Source organism: Galleria mellonella, unplaced genomic scaffold, assembly GCF_026898425.1.
Source record: "Galleria mellonella isolate WM207_F2 unplaced genomic scaffold, CSIRO_AGI_GalMel_v1 utg74, whole genome shotgun sequence".
In the NCBI taxonomy this organism is placed as follows: Eukaryota; Metazoa; Arthropoda; class Insecta; order Lepidoptera; family Pyralidae; genus Galleria; species Galleria mellonella.
The window spans coordinates 3329399-3343024 of record NW_026442147.1 but is presented as its reverse complement, the minus strand read 5'-3'; the positions used below and the strand labels follow the sequence as shown (position 1 = coordinate 3343024).

The window sequence follows — 13626 nt, the reverse complement described above, 5'->3', positions numbered from 1 at the left end:
TCGATAGATAAACATAGATTTCATGTGGTTATATTTTTATAGACAATAATAGAATGGTAATTCCGCCTGCGTTATCAGTGAAGTCGATATACAGTGGGGTCGGTTCTAAAGTACTTTTCCCCAAACTTATTTTTAAAATTACAAATTAGTAACAGGGCCGCTATTCCCCGTTATTAAATGATGTCTCTCTTCCCTCTAAGATCTTATACTATATACAATCACATGTATATAGTATAAAGGCTTAGAGGTAGGCTACAAGTAGGATTTATATAATCTGTATATTTTTTTATACAACTTAGAATGGCAAACAAGCTGACGGCCCACTTAATGGAAAGTGGTAACCGTCGCCTATAGACATGAACAGTACCATGGACATAACAGAGTATACCGTTTCGCCCATGATATCCCCCATGCGTTGCTATTCCTGAGGACTCAAGTGTTATTCCTCCGTACCCAGTAAATTCACGCCATATCCCACCCTTCAAACCGAAACACAGCCATGCAAATACAACTGATTTACAGTTGAAACACGAATGGGACAGAGGTACCCAAGCAATCGACTTTTGTACAAAGTCTCCCTCTGGTAAAATAAATCCTATTTTCTTTAACATCTGTCCAAATTGTGACCACACCACTACCTGTTGATCGCTGACTAACAAGTGGTAGTGCAGTCCAAATGTTAAAATCGCCGTATCAACAATAAACACTGAGCTAGCGATTGTTACCTAATCTTAAAACAAATAGCAAACGAATCTATGGATAGAATCGTTATCGTTAACGGGTCCTACATATAATATATACTACTACAATGAAATGGTGATGTCCTGAGTTTTGTGCTGTCTCATATGAACGTTAACCGAAATGATTCTATCGATAGATTCGTTTGCTATTTGTGTAAGCGAGATTGTAGGAAGTATGTGGGCAAAAAGATTCCATTTTGTAATGATACGAAAGATGTGAAAACCAGCGAATGGAATAGCCCGACTATCTGTTTGAAACATAAAAGTTTGTAAAGCTCTTTAGATGTTTGTTATTCAATTACATTTAACAACTAAGTAAAAATAGTTTAGTAATATTATTGTAATAAAGTAAGTAATAAGTAAAATAATAAAATATTATTCATCTTTCAGATGTGTGCATGATTCTTAGTTTATATTTAAATTTGGAACACTTTGTACGTTTAAAAATTTTACATTAATGTAAACATTGAATTGTTAAAAAAATCGGTAAGTAAACATTATATTTAAATAAATCAAATTAAATTACCGGATTAACTTACGTGTATATTAGTCGAAAAATGTCGACTAGTTTCGGGACCATCCGGGACTTTAATCATGAGCGATTTTGACGCGAGCGTAAACCTGACAGCGCGTGTAAGTTAAATCGGTAGTTATTACACTAAAATAAACATTGAATGTCTACATCAGACTTGTTCAGACTTTTTAACACCTGCGAAAATCTAGGGCAGGGCAATATACGATCCAACATCTGATAAGTCAATGAACTTAAAACCATCTTGACATTTAAATAGATACAATTATATTCACAATTGTTATCCCAGATGGAGAACTCATAACTGTGGACTGTTGGCGCTGCGGTAAACAAAATAATCGACTTACAAACGTTTCTATTCTTTATGAATTAAATAATAGCAAACAAGTGATTTAACAGTCGCCTATAGACAGGAACAGCACCATGACATAGTTACAACGCTCATGTTACCCCTCATGCGTTATCGTTTTTGAGGCTTAAGGTGTTACGCGTCCTTACCCTGAGTACACCGTTAATTAAAAGAACTAAATTTACATCATTGACTCATTTGAGCCCAAATGATAATTACAAAGCCAAAACGTTTTGATATTTCGATAGATTCAAATTTTAATAAAAAAACTATAATAATAATCGATAATTTAATGTAAAATTAACCTATTTGGTTAGTGTTAACCATTTTTTTATATAAAAATTGGTAAGATGATATTTGGAGACACTTGAGAAAAGTTAAAACAACCCCAAAGAAGGAGAAATAGGGCAGCAAATAACATCTTCCGTGTAAATGTTAAATAAAAAGTAATATAGAAACAAAAGAAATAACGTAATGCAATACATTTAAATTAATTTGGTATATTTTAGTATATTTTATAATTTGTTTTTATATTTTATTAAGCCTTAATAAAATACAATGTTAATTCTGGGAATAAAACTAATTATATGATGAAATAACGAAGATCGCATGTTACAACTCTTCAACCAGCTTCAAAAAAGGAGGATGTTCTTAGTTCGGTTGTATTTTTTTTATGTTTGTTACCTTTATTTATATATTTTATTTTTGATATACTTTCAGATCGGTCTTATAAAAAAAAAATTCAAAAAGGTTTAGCAGTTTAATTTTTAAATCAAAATAACTCCTTTTAACACGATTGAAATTAGTTTTTTTTTTTTGGGACAAAATTTTATAAACTAGCATAGTATTTTTTATATTCTATGTGAAAGTGTGTTTGTTACCTAATAGCGTCTTAATCAATTACTATGACATTTGCTTTACACGTATTATATGGAATAAAGAAGGACATAAGTTACTTTCTATTCTAATCAATGAAAACATTCCGGTCACGCGGACGAAGACGCGGCCAGAAAATAATGCATTTATATAGACATGTCTTTACACAGTTCAAGGTCAATCTTACGGAAAGCAAGATAAATCATACACAAGTATAGTTATCTTATTAAACACCAGTGACAGTAGTGACCCTTGACCCACATTAAGTATTGCGCGCGAGACAACCGAACACAAAATACCAAGAGCGAGGCGCTAAACAGTTGGGATGTACTTTTACCAATTACTCTACGTAGGGGGGTGGGGGGGGGGGAATTGTTATTAATACAGACTACCAGTCCCATTACTAGCAATAAACTCCGAAATTAAAAAATAAGGTCAGGTCCACCTGGACCACGTGGAGGTCGACTATGAGTCCTAAATTACGTGCTTAATTCCAGGTGTATTCATCACGATGGGTTAACTGACCTGCCTTTCCATTCTCACCTATCATCCTTCACTGGTGCCCCGCTAGCATATATTACCGCAAGCGGGGTTACCATTTCATTATCATTCATAAAAAAAAATTACTCTACGCATTCGCACTTTCTTCAATTTAAGAACATGCTATGTGTAACAAATCGAACAGGTTTACTGAGCGGAACCTTCGTTTAATCATGCACTGTTTGAGATACGCTCACACCAGCTTTGATTACTAGTTAGATGCAAATTGCGTTCATTGCAGACACAAATATTGCACAGTCGTACGGAATCGGTGCAATAAGTATTAAATTGACTCGGCAATAATATTTTCTGACGTAAATTATGAATGCTACGTTCATTTATAGTATAAGAAAATATTTTTTAATTTACGTAGAATAAGTTATTTTTATCTTTGGAAAAAAACCATACTTGATGTTTAATAAACGAATATAATTTATACTGTTATAAAAAATAGTGTAAGAACTGTATATATATATATATACATATATATATATATATATATATATATATATATATATATATATATATATATATATATATATATATATATATATATATATATATATGTCGGCGCAAAATAGAATAAAAGACATTCTATTGACTCGAGACACAAGCGCAAGAAATGGAGGGGAGCGCTGACAAAACGTTGGAGCGATAATGAAAGGAAGTGGGGCCACATTCGTCTGTCGGACATCGCGCGACTTTAACGGATCGTTGTGTCTCGAGTCTTAGCTAATATTATTTTAATTTAGTTCTATTCTATTTGATATTATTTTATTAGTTTTTATGTCTTACATTAATGAAAATGATTGTAGTTTAAAAATAAAGTGTGATTTTGTAATTGCTCTAATTATTGATTATTATTAGTACACGCCCACGGTAGATTAGTTTTTGTTAACCATGTCTGAGTCGGAGGAAACGGAGCTTAGCTATGGCCATCTTCCGACATCAGAAGTGGGATGTGAAGGACCGGATAACGAGGAAACCGGGAGAATAAACGAGACACAACGATGTAGATCTACCGACACGAGCGACATTGAAGTATTTATGCGGGTATTAAGAAGTGTTTCCAGTGGATTGCAACCGCATTCAACTACAAATCTCGTCAGGTTTGACCCTGATGACCCTGATTCAGACATTGAAGGATGGTGCAGTATTAACGAGGTTATAATTAAACACAAGGATTTAAAAGGTACCGATTTGCTATTAGCTTTAACTCACGCGCTTCGTGGTCGTGCAGCAGCATGTTTAACAAAACTGAAAACAGATTCTATTACTTGGGAAAATATTAAGGACTTGTTGCTTGCAAAATTTTCTAAACCTATGTTAATGCAAGATTATTTTGATCGTATTATAAAGTTTCAAATGACCAATAAGGAAACGGTGGCAGATGCTGCCTTACGTCTATGGCAATTAATTGAATCCATACCAAAGGCTAATTTATCGGATGAGACAATAACGGGGTTTGTCGTATCTGTACTTTCTCATATAGACCATAATATAAGACGTGAATTATGCTCGCACAATATAACAAATAAGCCACAATTATTTCGTATCTTGCGAAATGTTTCCTTAAAAGGGCGTGGAGAAGAAGTTAATTTTAATTATGATAATAAACGTCCTCGTTTTAATGTCACTCACACAGCAACTTCTTTTTATGGCAACTGTCATCGTTGCGGTGAAATAAGTCACAAAATTTTCAATTGTCCGCGCAATGGCGGTAATAATTCGCAGATGCAGAAACTACCTACACCTCGCGATGAGAGGCGCCCTGTCACCTGCTACGCATGTGGCAAGCTTGGGCATGTCGCCACTGCCTGCTCAGCCACAAAGAACAATGAAGTTTCCAAGAAGGAGGTCAAACTTTGTAATAAGCGTACGGTAACTGGTGAGCTTGAAATTAGAGGCATGTGTTATCATTTTCTATTTGACTCGGGTTCAGAATGTTCTCTAATCAAGGAAAGTTTCGCTCGGCATATTGAGGGAACACGAATTCACGAAACTGTGATACTTATTGGCATCGGTAATGCGGATATAAAATGTACCGAACAATTACTTTGTACTGCTATCATTCAAGGCTTGTCAGTTGAGATAATATTTTACGTTGTAAATGACACATTTCTAGTAGAACCAATACTGCTAGGACGAGATATTATTGAAAAGGGCTTTCGAATAGAAATTAACGATAATGGTGTTTCTTTATTTAGAGTAAAACATAATAAATTTTGTGAGAAATTTAGTTCTGTTGGCCAACAACTAAATACAGATTTAGTAGATGATGACAAAGAATCATTACTCATTCTTCTTAATAAATATTCCGATTCATTTATTGAAGGAACGCCAACTAGGCGTGTAAATACTGGTGTTATGCATATTGATCTAATTGATCCTAACAAAATTGTCCAAAGGCATCCGTATCGGTTATCAGCCTCTGAGAGACAAATTGTAAGCGATAAAGTATCTGAGCTTTTGAATGCAGGTGTAATCCGTGAAAGTTCTTCACCTTTTGCGAGCCCTATATTGCTAGTTAAAAAAAGGATGGTAGCGATCGAATGGTAGTTGATTATAGGGAGCTTAACTCTAACACACGGTCCGATAATTACCCCCTTCCGCGCATAAGTGACCAAATTGATTGACTTCATGGAGCTAAATATTTCACGTCACTTGACATGACTTCAGGATTTCACTGTATCCCTTTAGAGCCATCGTCTATAGAGCGAACTGCTTTTGTTACACCCGACGGCCAGTTTGAATATACTGCCATGCCGTTTGGTCTCAAAAATGCACCATCAGTTTTTCAAAGATCTATTAATAAAGCTCTTAAAGACTGTGATTATGCTCAAGTCTATATCGATGATGTCTTAATACCATCTACATCTATTGAACAGGGCCTTGAGCGCTTAAATTTTGTCTTAAATGCACTTAGCAAAGCTGGATTTTCCCTCAATATGAAAAAATGTAGTTTTCTGAAGACAGAAATTACATACCTAGGTTATGTCATTAAATCTGGGGAAATAAGACCCAATCCCAATAAAGTTCACGCACTTGTTAATATACCCGCTCCACGTACTGTATCTCAGGTTCGGCAATTTATTGGTTTAGCATCTTATTTTAGGCAATTTATACCAAATTTCTCAGTCACTATGGGTCCCCTCTATCCTCTTGTCCAACATAAAGGCGAAATTAATTGGACCTCAGAACATGACGCAGTTCACCAACGTGTGGTAAAAGTTTTGACATCGGCACCAGTACTCGCAATATTTGACCCCGATAGGGAAACTGAACTCCATACAGATGCTAGTTCTCAAGGCTATGGAGCGATTCTAATACAGCGTATTGATAAAGCCCCCCACGTCGTCGAATACTTTAGCCGCCGTACAACGGACATCGAATCTCGTTATCACTCGTATGAACTTGAGACGTTAGCTGTAGTCCGTGCAGTAGAGCATTTTCGTCACTATTTATACGGGCGACGTTTCACAGTTCGTACAGACTGTAACGCATTGAAATCGTCTAGTAACAAACGTGATCTCACGCCGCGTGTGCATAGGTGGTGGGCTATTTTACAAAGTTATGATTTTGTTATTGAATATCGTGAAGGTCGCCGGATGTCTCATGCTGATTTTTTGTCAAGAAATCCGTTGTCAGATAAAGATAATAGTTCAACAAAATTACCGTTAAAATCGAAACAGATTTACGTATTAGATATGCAAAAAGGTTGGTTAGCAGTAGAACAACAACGCGATAGTAATATTATAGATACTATAGCAAAATGGAGAGCTGGCGATCTTCCCAATGACATTTCTCAGTCTTATGATGTTAGAAAAGGTCTCCTCTATAGAAAAATTCAACGTAACAAGCGCGATTGTTGGTTACCCGTTGTACCCTTGTCATTAGCCTCGTCGTTAATTAGTCACGTTCATTTAGAACTAAAACATTTAGGTTATGATAAAACCCTTGATAAACTTTATCAATTATATTGGTTTCCTGGCATGGCTAAAGCTGTAAAAAAATTTATCGACGCTTGCCTCGTATGCAAAACTTGTAAAAGTTCTTCTGGTGCGCAACAAATCCAATTGCATGCAATACCAAAGGGTTGTGTGCCCTGGCACACATTGCATATTGATATCAGTGGAAAACTAAGTGGAAAAAGCCAAAGAAAAGAATATGTTTTTGTCATTATTGACTCTTTCACAAAATATATTCTTCTAAAACATACTTTGTGTCTGGATGCTAATAGCGCCAGAGATACCTTATATTATGCGGTACAATTATTTGGTTCCCCTAAACGTATTATAGCTGATCAGGGCCGTTGCTTTATAAGTAACGAGTTTAAAACATTTTGTCATGATAATAATATAGAGTTACACCTTATCGCTACTGGAGCATGTAGGGCTAATGGTCAAGTTGAGAGAGTCATGCAAACTCTTAAAAACCTTTTGACAGTTATAGAAAATAGCACAGATAGTGTCTGGAGAGATGAGTTAGGAGAAATTCAACTAGTACTAAATACAACTCGCTGTAGAGTAACTGGTTATACTCCAATGGAGTTAATGTTTGGCATTAACCAACAGACTTTGGGAATTTCTAGAATAAGTAATGAAAATGTTAGTGAGGTTAACAGATCGAATTTAGTAGATATGAGGCAAAATGCAGTAGATAATATAAAAAGATTAGCAGTGTCGGACACAGAACGTTTTAATAAAACAAAGGCGCAAGTAGTACCTTTTGCTGAAGGTGATTTTGTGTTCCTTAAATGTTGCGAGCGAAACCAAACTAAATTAGATAGTAAATTCAAAGGTCCTTATAAGGTTGTTAAGGTGTTAGAAAATGACCGTTACGAATTACAAAATATTGATGGCTCAAACCGTACATACAAATATCCTCATGAAAGTTTACGTGAAGTACCCAAAGGCAGAGCAGGATTGACAGAAGTAGTTAAGATAATGTGCGACGAAATATATAACAAAACAGGAACCGTGTCGGCGGATGATATTGCAGAGCAATCTGATAGTAGATACATAGATGAGGACAGGGGTTGCGTACAGCAAAATAATATTGTGGAGTTGGAATTAGATAGAGACCATAGTGATGACTGTGGTGGTGTTGAAAGTAGAGTTATAACAAGAACAGATGTACACAATTTAGAGAATGATGATGTTACGGTAGTTCCTTGGGCTAGCCGGACACGTCAAGGGACGTTAAAGAGAAACGTTATTGGGAAAGGTATGCAGTAATAGTACAGCGTTAGCTGTTCCCGTTTACTGGCTGCAAACCTCTGGCCTGCCACACTCTATATGGGTGCTGGTCCCCGGATGGTCGTGCGGAGCTGTAACGGTACAGTAATATGACGTCACCTATTGTTGGAGCTATGTCGTGGTGGTAGTGTTATCTGTTCGCGTTAACTGGCTGCAAACCTCTGGCCTGCCACACTCTATATGGGTGTTGGTCCCCAGACGGTGGAGCGGAGCGGTAACGGAGCAGTAACATGATTCCAGTTGTGGTTGATGTTATTTGGTTACAAAGATTTTGTTGAGTATATAGCTAATAGTCAATTATTGATACTAAGATTTTGCTTCACGCAGTCTCTTAGTAATGCCATTTTAGTAGGGCATAATAATCACATACTTCTGTTTACAGATTAATAACGCCCGAGGACGTGCGTGTGTCAGGAAGGCCGTGTCGGCGCAAAATAGAATAAAAGACATTCTATTGACTCGAGACACAAGCGCAAGAAATGGAGGGGAGCGCTGACAAAACGTTGGAGCGATAATGAAAGGAAGTGGGGCCACATTCGTCTGTCGGACATCGCGCGACTTTAACGGATCGTTGTGTCTCGAGTCTTAGCTAATATTATTTTAATTTAGTTCTATTCTATTTGATATTATTTTATTAGTTTTTATGTCTTACATTAATGAAAATGATTGTAGTTTAAAAATAAAGTGTGATTTTGTAATTGCTCTAATTATTGATTATTATTAGTACACGCCCACGGTAGATTAGTTTTTGTTAACCATGTCTGAGTCGGAGGAAACGGAGCTTAGCTATGGCCATCTTCCGACATATATATATATATACTATTAAAAAATATGCTCATGACTATAATTCCTAAAGGGATGGTCAGATGCATTTGTCGACAATTACCGTTGTGGTGAATGATTTTGCTGAACATATTTAGATAAGTGGCAGTTGTCGAGTTTACCGCCATCTTTCGGATTAATTTGGTTATTTATCAGTGTTTTCCGCACCGAAAAATTAATCGAAAATTTAAGTTGCCTTACAAAATGTTTGGGATGTGCTAAATTCGAACACACGACATTTTCGGTCTAAGTTGAACTCATAACTTTTTCAGTGTCACAAATAAATAATCAAAATTAGTTCATAATTGGCAAAAATATTACAGATACACAAAAAATATAGTCCAAGACCCGCTTCCTGTTTTGAAGTTGGTTAAATATTATTAGGAAATTCTAAAACCCTCAATAGATTTTTACTTAAATAAAAATAATATTAGTCTAGCAAATAGAAATAATGTTAACTAATAATACAAAAAGAAAACATTTGATATTTAATTTGATTTGATTTTAAAAATTCTTTCACCTATGGAAAAGCTACATTATAGGCAAGTATACAGGCTATATTTTATTTTAAATAATCCGCGCAAAGCCTAGGCAGGTAACTAGTATTATAATAAGTAAGTAATAAATAAGTGTATTAAAACCTTACCTGTGCATTCACAATGCGCGTCAAGGAACGTAATAACATCGCCTTTCACGTGCTTGGCACCTAGCAATCGTGCCCGGATAAGACCAGAGCGAGTTTCCGTTCGGAATAGCCTGGTGGAAACTGGCAGGGTCTTTATGTAGTCTTCCAACTTCTTCCCAAGATGTTCTAAAAGTAACAACCAATTAGCTTCATACTAATTAACATTATATCTTTACTAAGTACAGTTAATTATGATATCAATAAAAGCTAGTCTAAAAACAAAAAATGTAAATAGATTTATAGATTAGTTAAAAATTGTACAACAAAAATAATAACTAAATAAATATGCTCACGGTTATAATCTCTAACGTGGCATGGCCAGATTTCGCCAAGCACATTATAATTTCCTTTGACTTAATAAACTTTTTTTTTACATACAACACTATTAATGCAAATAGAAGAAAAAAATATTCAAAAACATGCAGTCATTCAAATTTTAATTAATTCATATAAATATCAATGTGACCTACATTATATCATTTATACTGAGTAATATGGTCAATTAATCTATCGCGTTTAGAACAATTTTGTTCACTCTACTGTGGAAACGCACAGTACAGCACACTCCGTATGACACGCAACGAGTAGCTTTCTGATGAATTATTAATTCAGATCATGATCAACATAGAACGGGCACTGTTCGTTTTTGTACTGGATACGAATTTGCCATTTTAATAATTCGGCAAATATCATGCAAAGTAATGAGAAAGTATGAAAAACTGTAAAACTTAAAAAAAAAACTATTTAAATAAACTTGTACGTACAAAGTGTAAAATGTATCACAAAATAAATAAATAAAAGTACAAATTTCCAATTTAGACCGACATTGTTTTACTTAAATACACTATCGGGACTTAGTGCGATGAAAAATTTTTAAGGTAAATAGTACCTACATACCTGTCTCTTTAGTGTCGACGTTTACGTTTACGTTAAGTCCCAATAGTTTATTTAAATATGGATAAACAAACGTAAAAGTTTAAAATCGACATTATTATGTTCATGATACAACATTACTTTTTATCCCATTATTTAGGTTTGATACAGTGTATTTCCTATGTCTAATACAAACCTATGCATCTCCCTGTGATGAATTAATAACGATCTAAGAATATGTCATTAGAATAAAACTTATGAATATGTAAACTAATAATTAACCCAACCATAAGATAGTTTTTTTAGTAGATGATAATAGAATGGCAACACCGCCCGCACTAACAGTATACACTGGCGAGGCACCAGTTAGTGATGATAGGTGAAGATGAAAAGACAGGTCAGTTAACTCATTGTGATGAAAACACTTGGAACTCAGCACGATGGTTTCCAGGGGGGATCGCGGGGAGGTCGACCCGACAGGGTATATTGCTGGCAACGGGACTGGTAGTCCGCATTACTAACAATCCTTCCCCCCTCCCCACCATAAGACAGTTTGCAGATGCCCAACGTTTCGATTTTTCAATCTTTTACCCGCAACTTCGTCCTCGTAAGCGGGATAAGTTTACTACTCGGGATAAAAAGGAGCCTATATCCTTCTTTATCCCATACAGTACGAATATACCAAATTGCAGAGTGATTGGTTAAATAATAATAAGCTATAAGGTAACAATTCAATAAACTCACTTTCACATTCATAATATTACTGAGGATTTTATTAGAGTTATTAGATTCTATGTTAATTTCTACAAAATTTAGTCACCTGATCATTAAGTTCATTTGAAACAGACTACACTCCTTTCCAAGGTCATAATAGGTTACTACCGCCGTTTAGATCCCGGCATAGATTACGCCACCCCATCCTTTCCCAAAAGAGACGACTATGGGAGCTTGTGGTGGAGGAATGGGCAGCAGCGTCGCTCTTAAAACACCACCAAAAGCTATACTGCGGTTGCTAATCCCCCTGCCAAGGGTGGCAACTACGGGAAAACCCCCTTATGACGGAGGCTATGTTCAGCAGTGGATAGTTAACGATTGCATTAAAGATCACCATTGACCACAAAAATAATATAGGAAAGCCCGATATAAAAACCTATACCATGCTGTCTCATCAATGTCGTAAATAAATAGTTGTCCAATATGGAGAATATCGAGCAATAATTCTGAACAGAGCTCATGAAAAGACACCCCATGCCCAACAATGGGACCATGTAATGTTTATTTTTTATACAACTTAGAATGGCAAACAAGCTGACAATCCACCTGATAGACATGAGCAATACCATGGACATAACAGAGTATACTGTTTCGCCCATGATACCCCCCATGCGTTGCCATTCCTGAGGACTCAGGTGTTATTCCTATGTACCCAGTAATTTCACGCCATATCCCACCCTTTAAACCGAAACACAGCCATGCAAACACAACTGCTTCATGGTTGAAACACGAATGGGACAGAGGTACCCAAGCAATTGACTTTTGTACAAAGTCTCCCTCTGGTAAATGTCTTTTAAATGTAATGGGAAAACAACTTTTCCAAGTATAATGTATACATTTATGGTACTTATTAAAATAAACACGACCGACGTTGATTTTAACAAATGTGAAAGTAAGTTTGTTTACTTGTTTATTACTAACCTCTTAGCACCTTAACGATTCAAGCAATCATCATGAAGATTTATATATTTAATAAATAATATTTGGGATGAAGAAGGAATTAGTTAATTTTTTATCTCGACCAATGAATACATCCTGACACATGCAGACGTGGCCGCGGGTTAAAACAAGTATATAAATAAACACTTACCTTTTTCACTTGCGTCATCGACTAAGATGATTTCTTTGAGCAACGGTCGCGGCGAACGGTTGATTGTGCTCCATATAGTACGAATAAGCGTCGTCCACGCCTCATTGTGGAACACTATAACCACACTGGTCGTTGGTAATAGTTCCGGATACTGTTTGTCCTTACACCTGAAATATTGCTCCGATTATAACGTACGCCAATTTCCCGTTATCGATATATATATTTTTACAACATAAAAGTAATGCAACACGTGAATCGTAAACGATTTTCCACGCTTATATCAACCGATTGATTGTAGTAAATAACAATTTATTATGTATTTATTTTATTCTTTTTACACACTACAATTTGTACAAATAACATGCGAGTTTAATGCCGCATAAAACTATAACGAATAAGATTTACATTAACAGATATTACGTACATATAAAAATTAATAAAAAATGCACGGTTACTAACTTGGCTTGTAATTTCCTATAGGTTATATTAAAAATGATTGAAAAGCTTTTGAACAAAATGCGATAGCACTATATTAGTGTGCTTATATGGTTTAATCATTCCTAATTACGTCATCAAAAGAAAAGATAGCTATTATTATGGATATAAGACAGAAAATAAATTAGGCAGATGCCTAATGCCGTAAGGCCCTATTTCAGTAATATATGCGTTGTCGTTTACAGGTCTGAACAATAAAATAGAGCAAAGATAGAGAATCTCTGATATGAGGCATAAACTCTTAGGTCTTATGAGTGACGTGACTACACATTTAGAGTTGGGGGAAAGAGGTTATCAGTAATAGGGTCGAATGGCACTATTGCTAGCAATGCACCCTATGAAGTCGACCTCTACACGGTACCATTTTGAAAATATCGTGGGTTCCTGATAAATTCGTTCAATGGGCCAACTGATCTGACTTCATCCTCAGTTATCAACCCTCACTGACACAACCCCACCATCGGATATCAATAGTGCAGGCGGAATTACCATTTCATATTTATCGCATAAAAAGACACTTGGGTCGTATGTACGGATACATTCCATGTCATTCTAGTTGTTGTTTATATTCTTTGGCTACAGTTATAAATTT

General features: G+C 35.6%; 1 protein-coding gene across 4 annotated transcripts in view; it reads right to left on the bottom strand.

Annotated features, from left to right (window-relative positions):
- The window catches only part of LOC113516190 (polypeptide N-acetylgalactosaminyltransferase 5), a 36501-nt gene that overhangs the window by 16892 nt on the left and 5983 nt on the right, over window positions 1-13626 (bottom strand). For all 4 annotated transcript variants that reach the window (XM_052900998.1, XM_052900999.1, XM_052901000.1 and 1 more), the window contains exons 5-6: window positions 12540-12706; window positions 9764-9928 (exon numbers count right to left, since the gene is read on the bottom strand). In XM_052900998.1, coding sequence (XP_052756958.1) covers window positions 9764-9928; window positions 12540-12706 — 332 coding nt within the window. The remainder of the gene's footprint in view (window positions 1-9763; window positions 9929-12539; window positions 12707-13626) is intronic.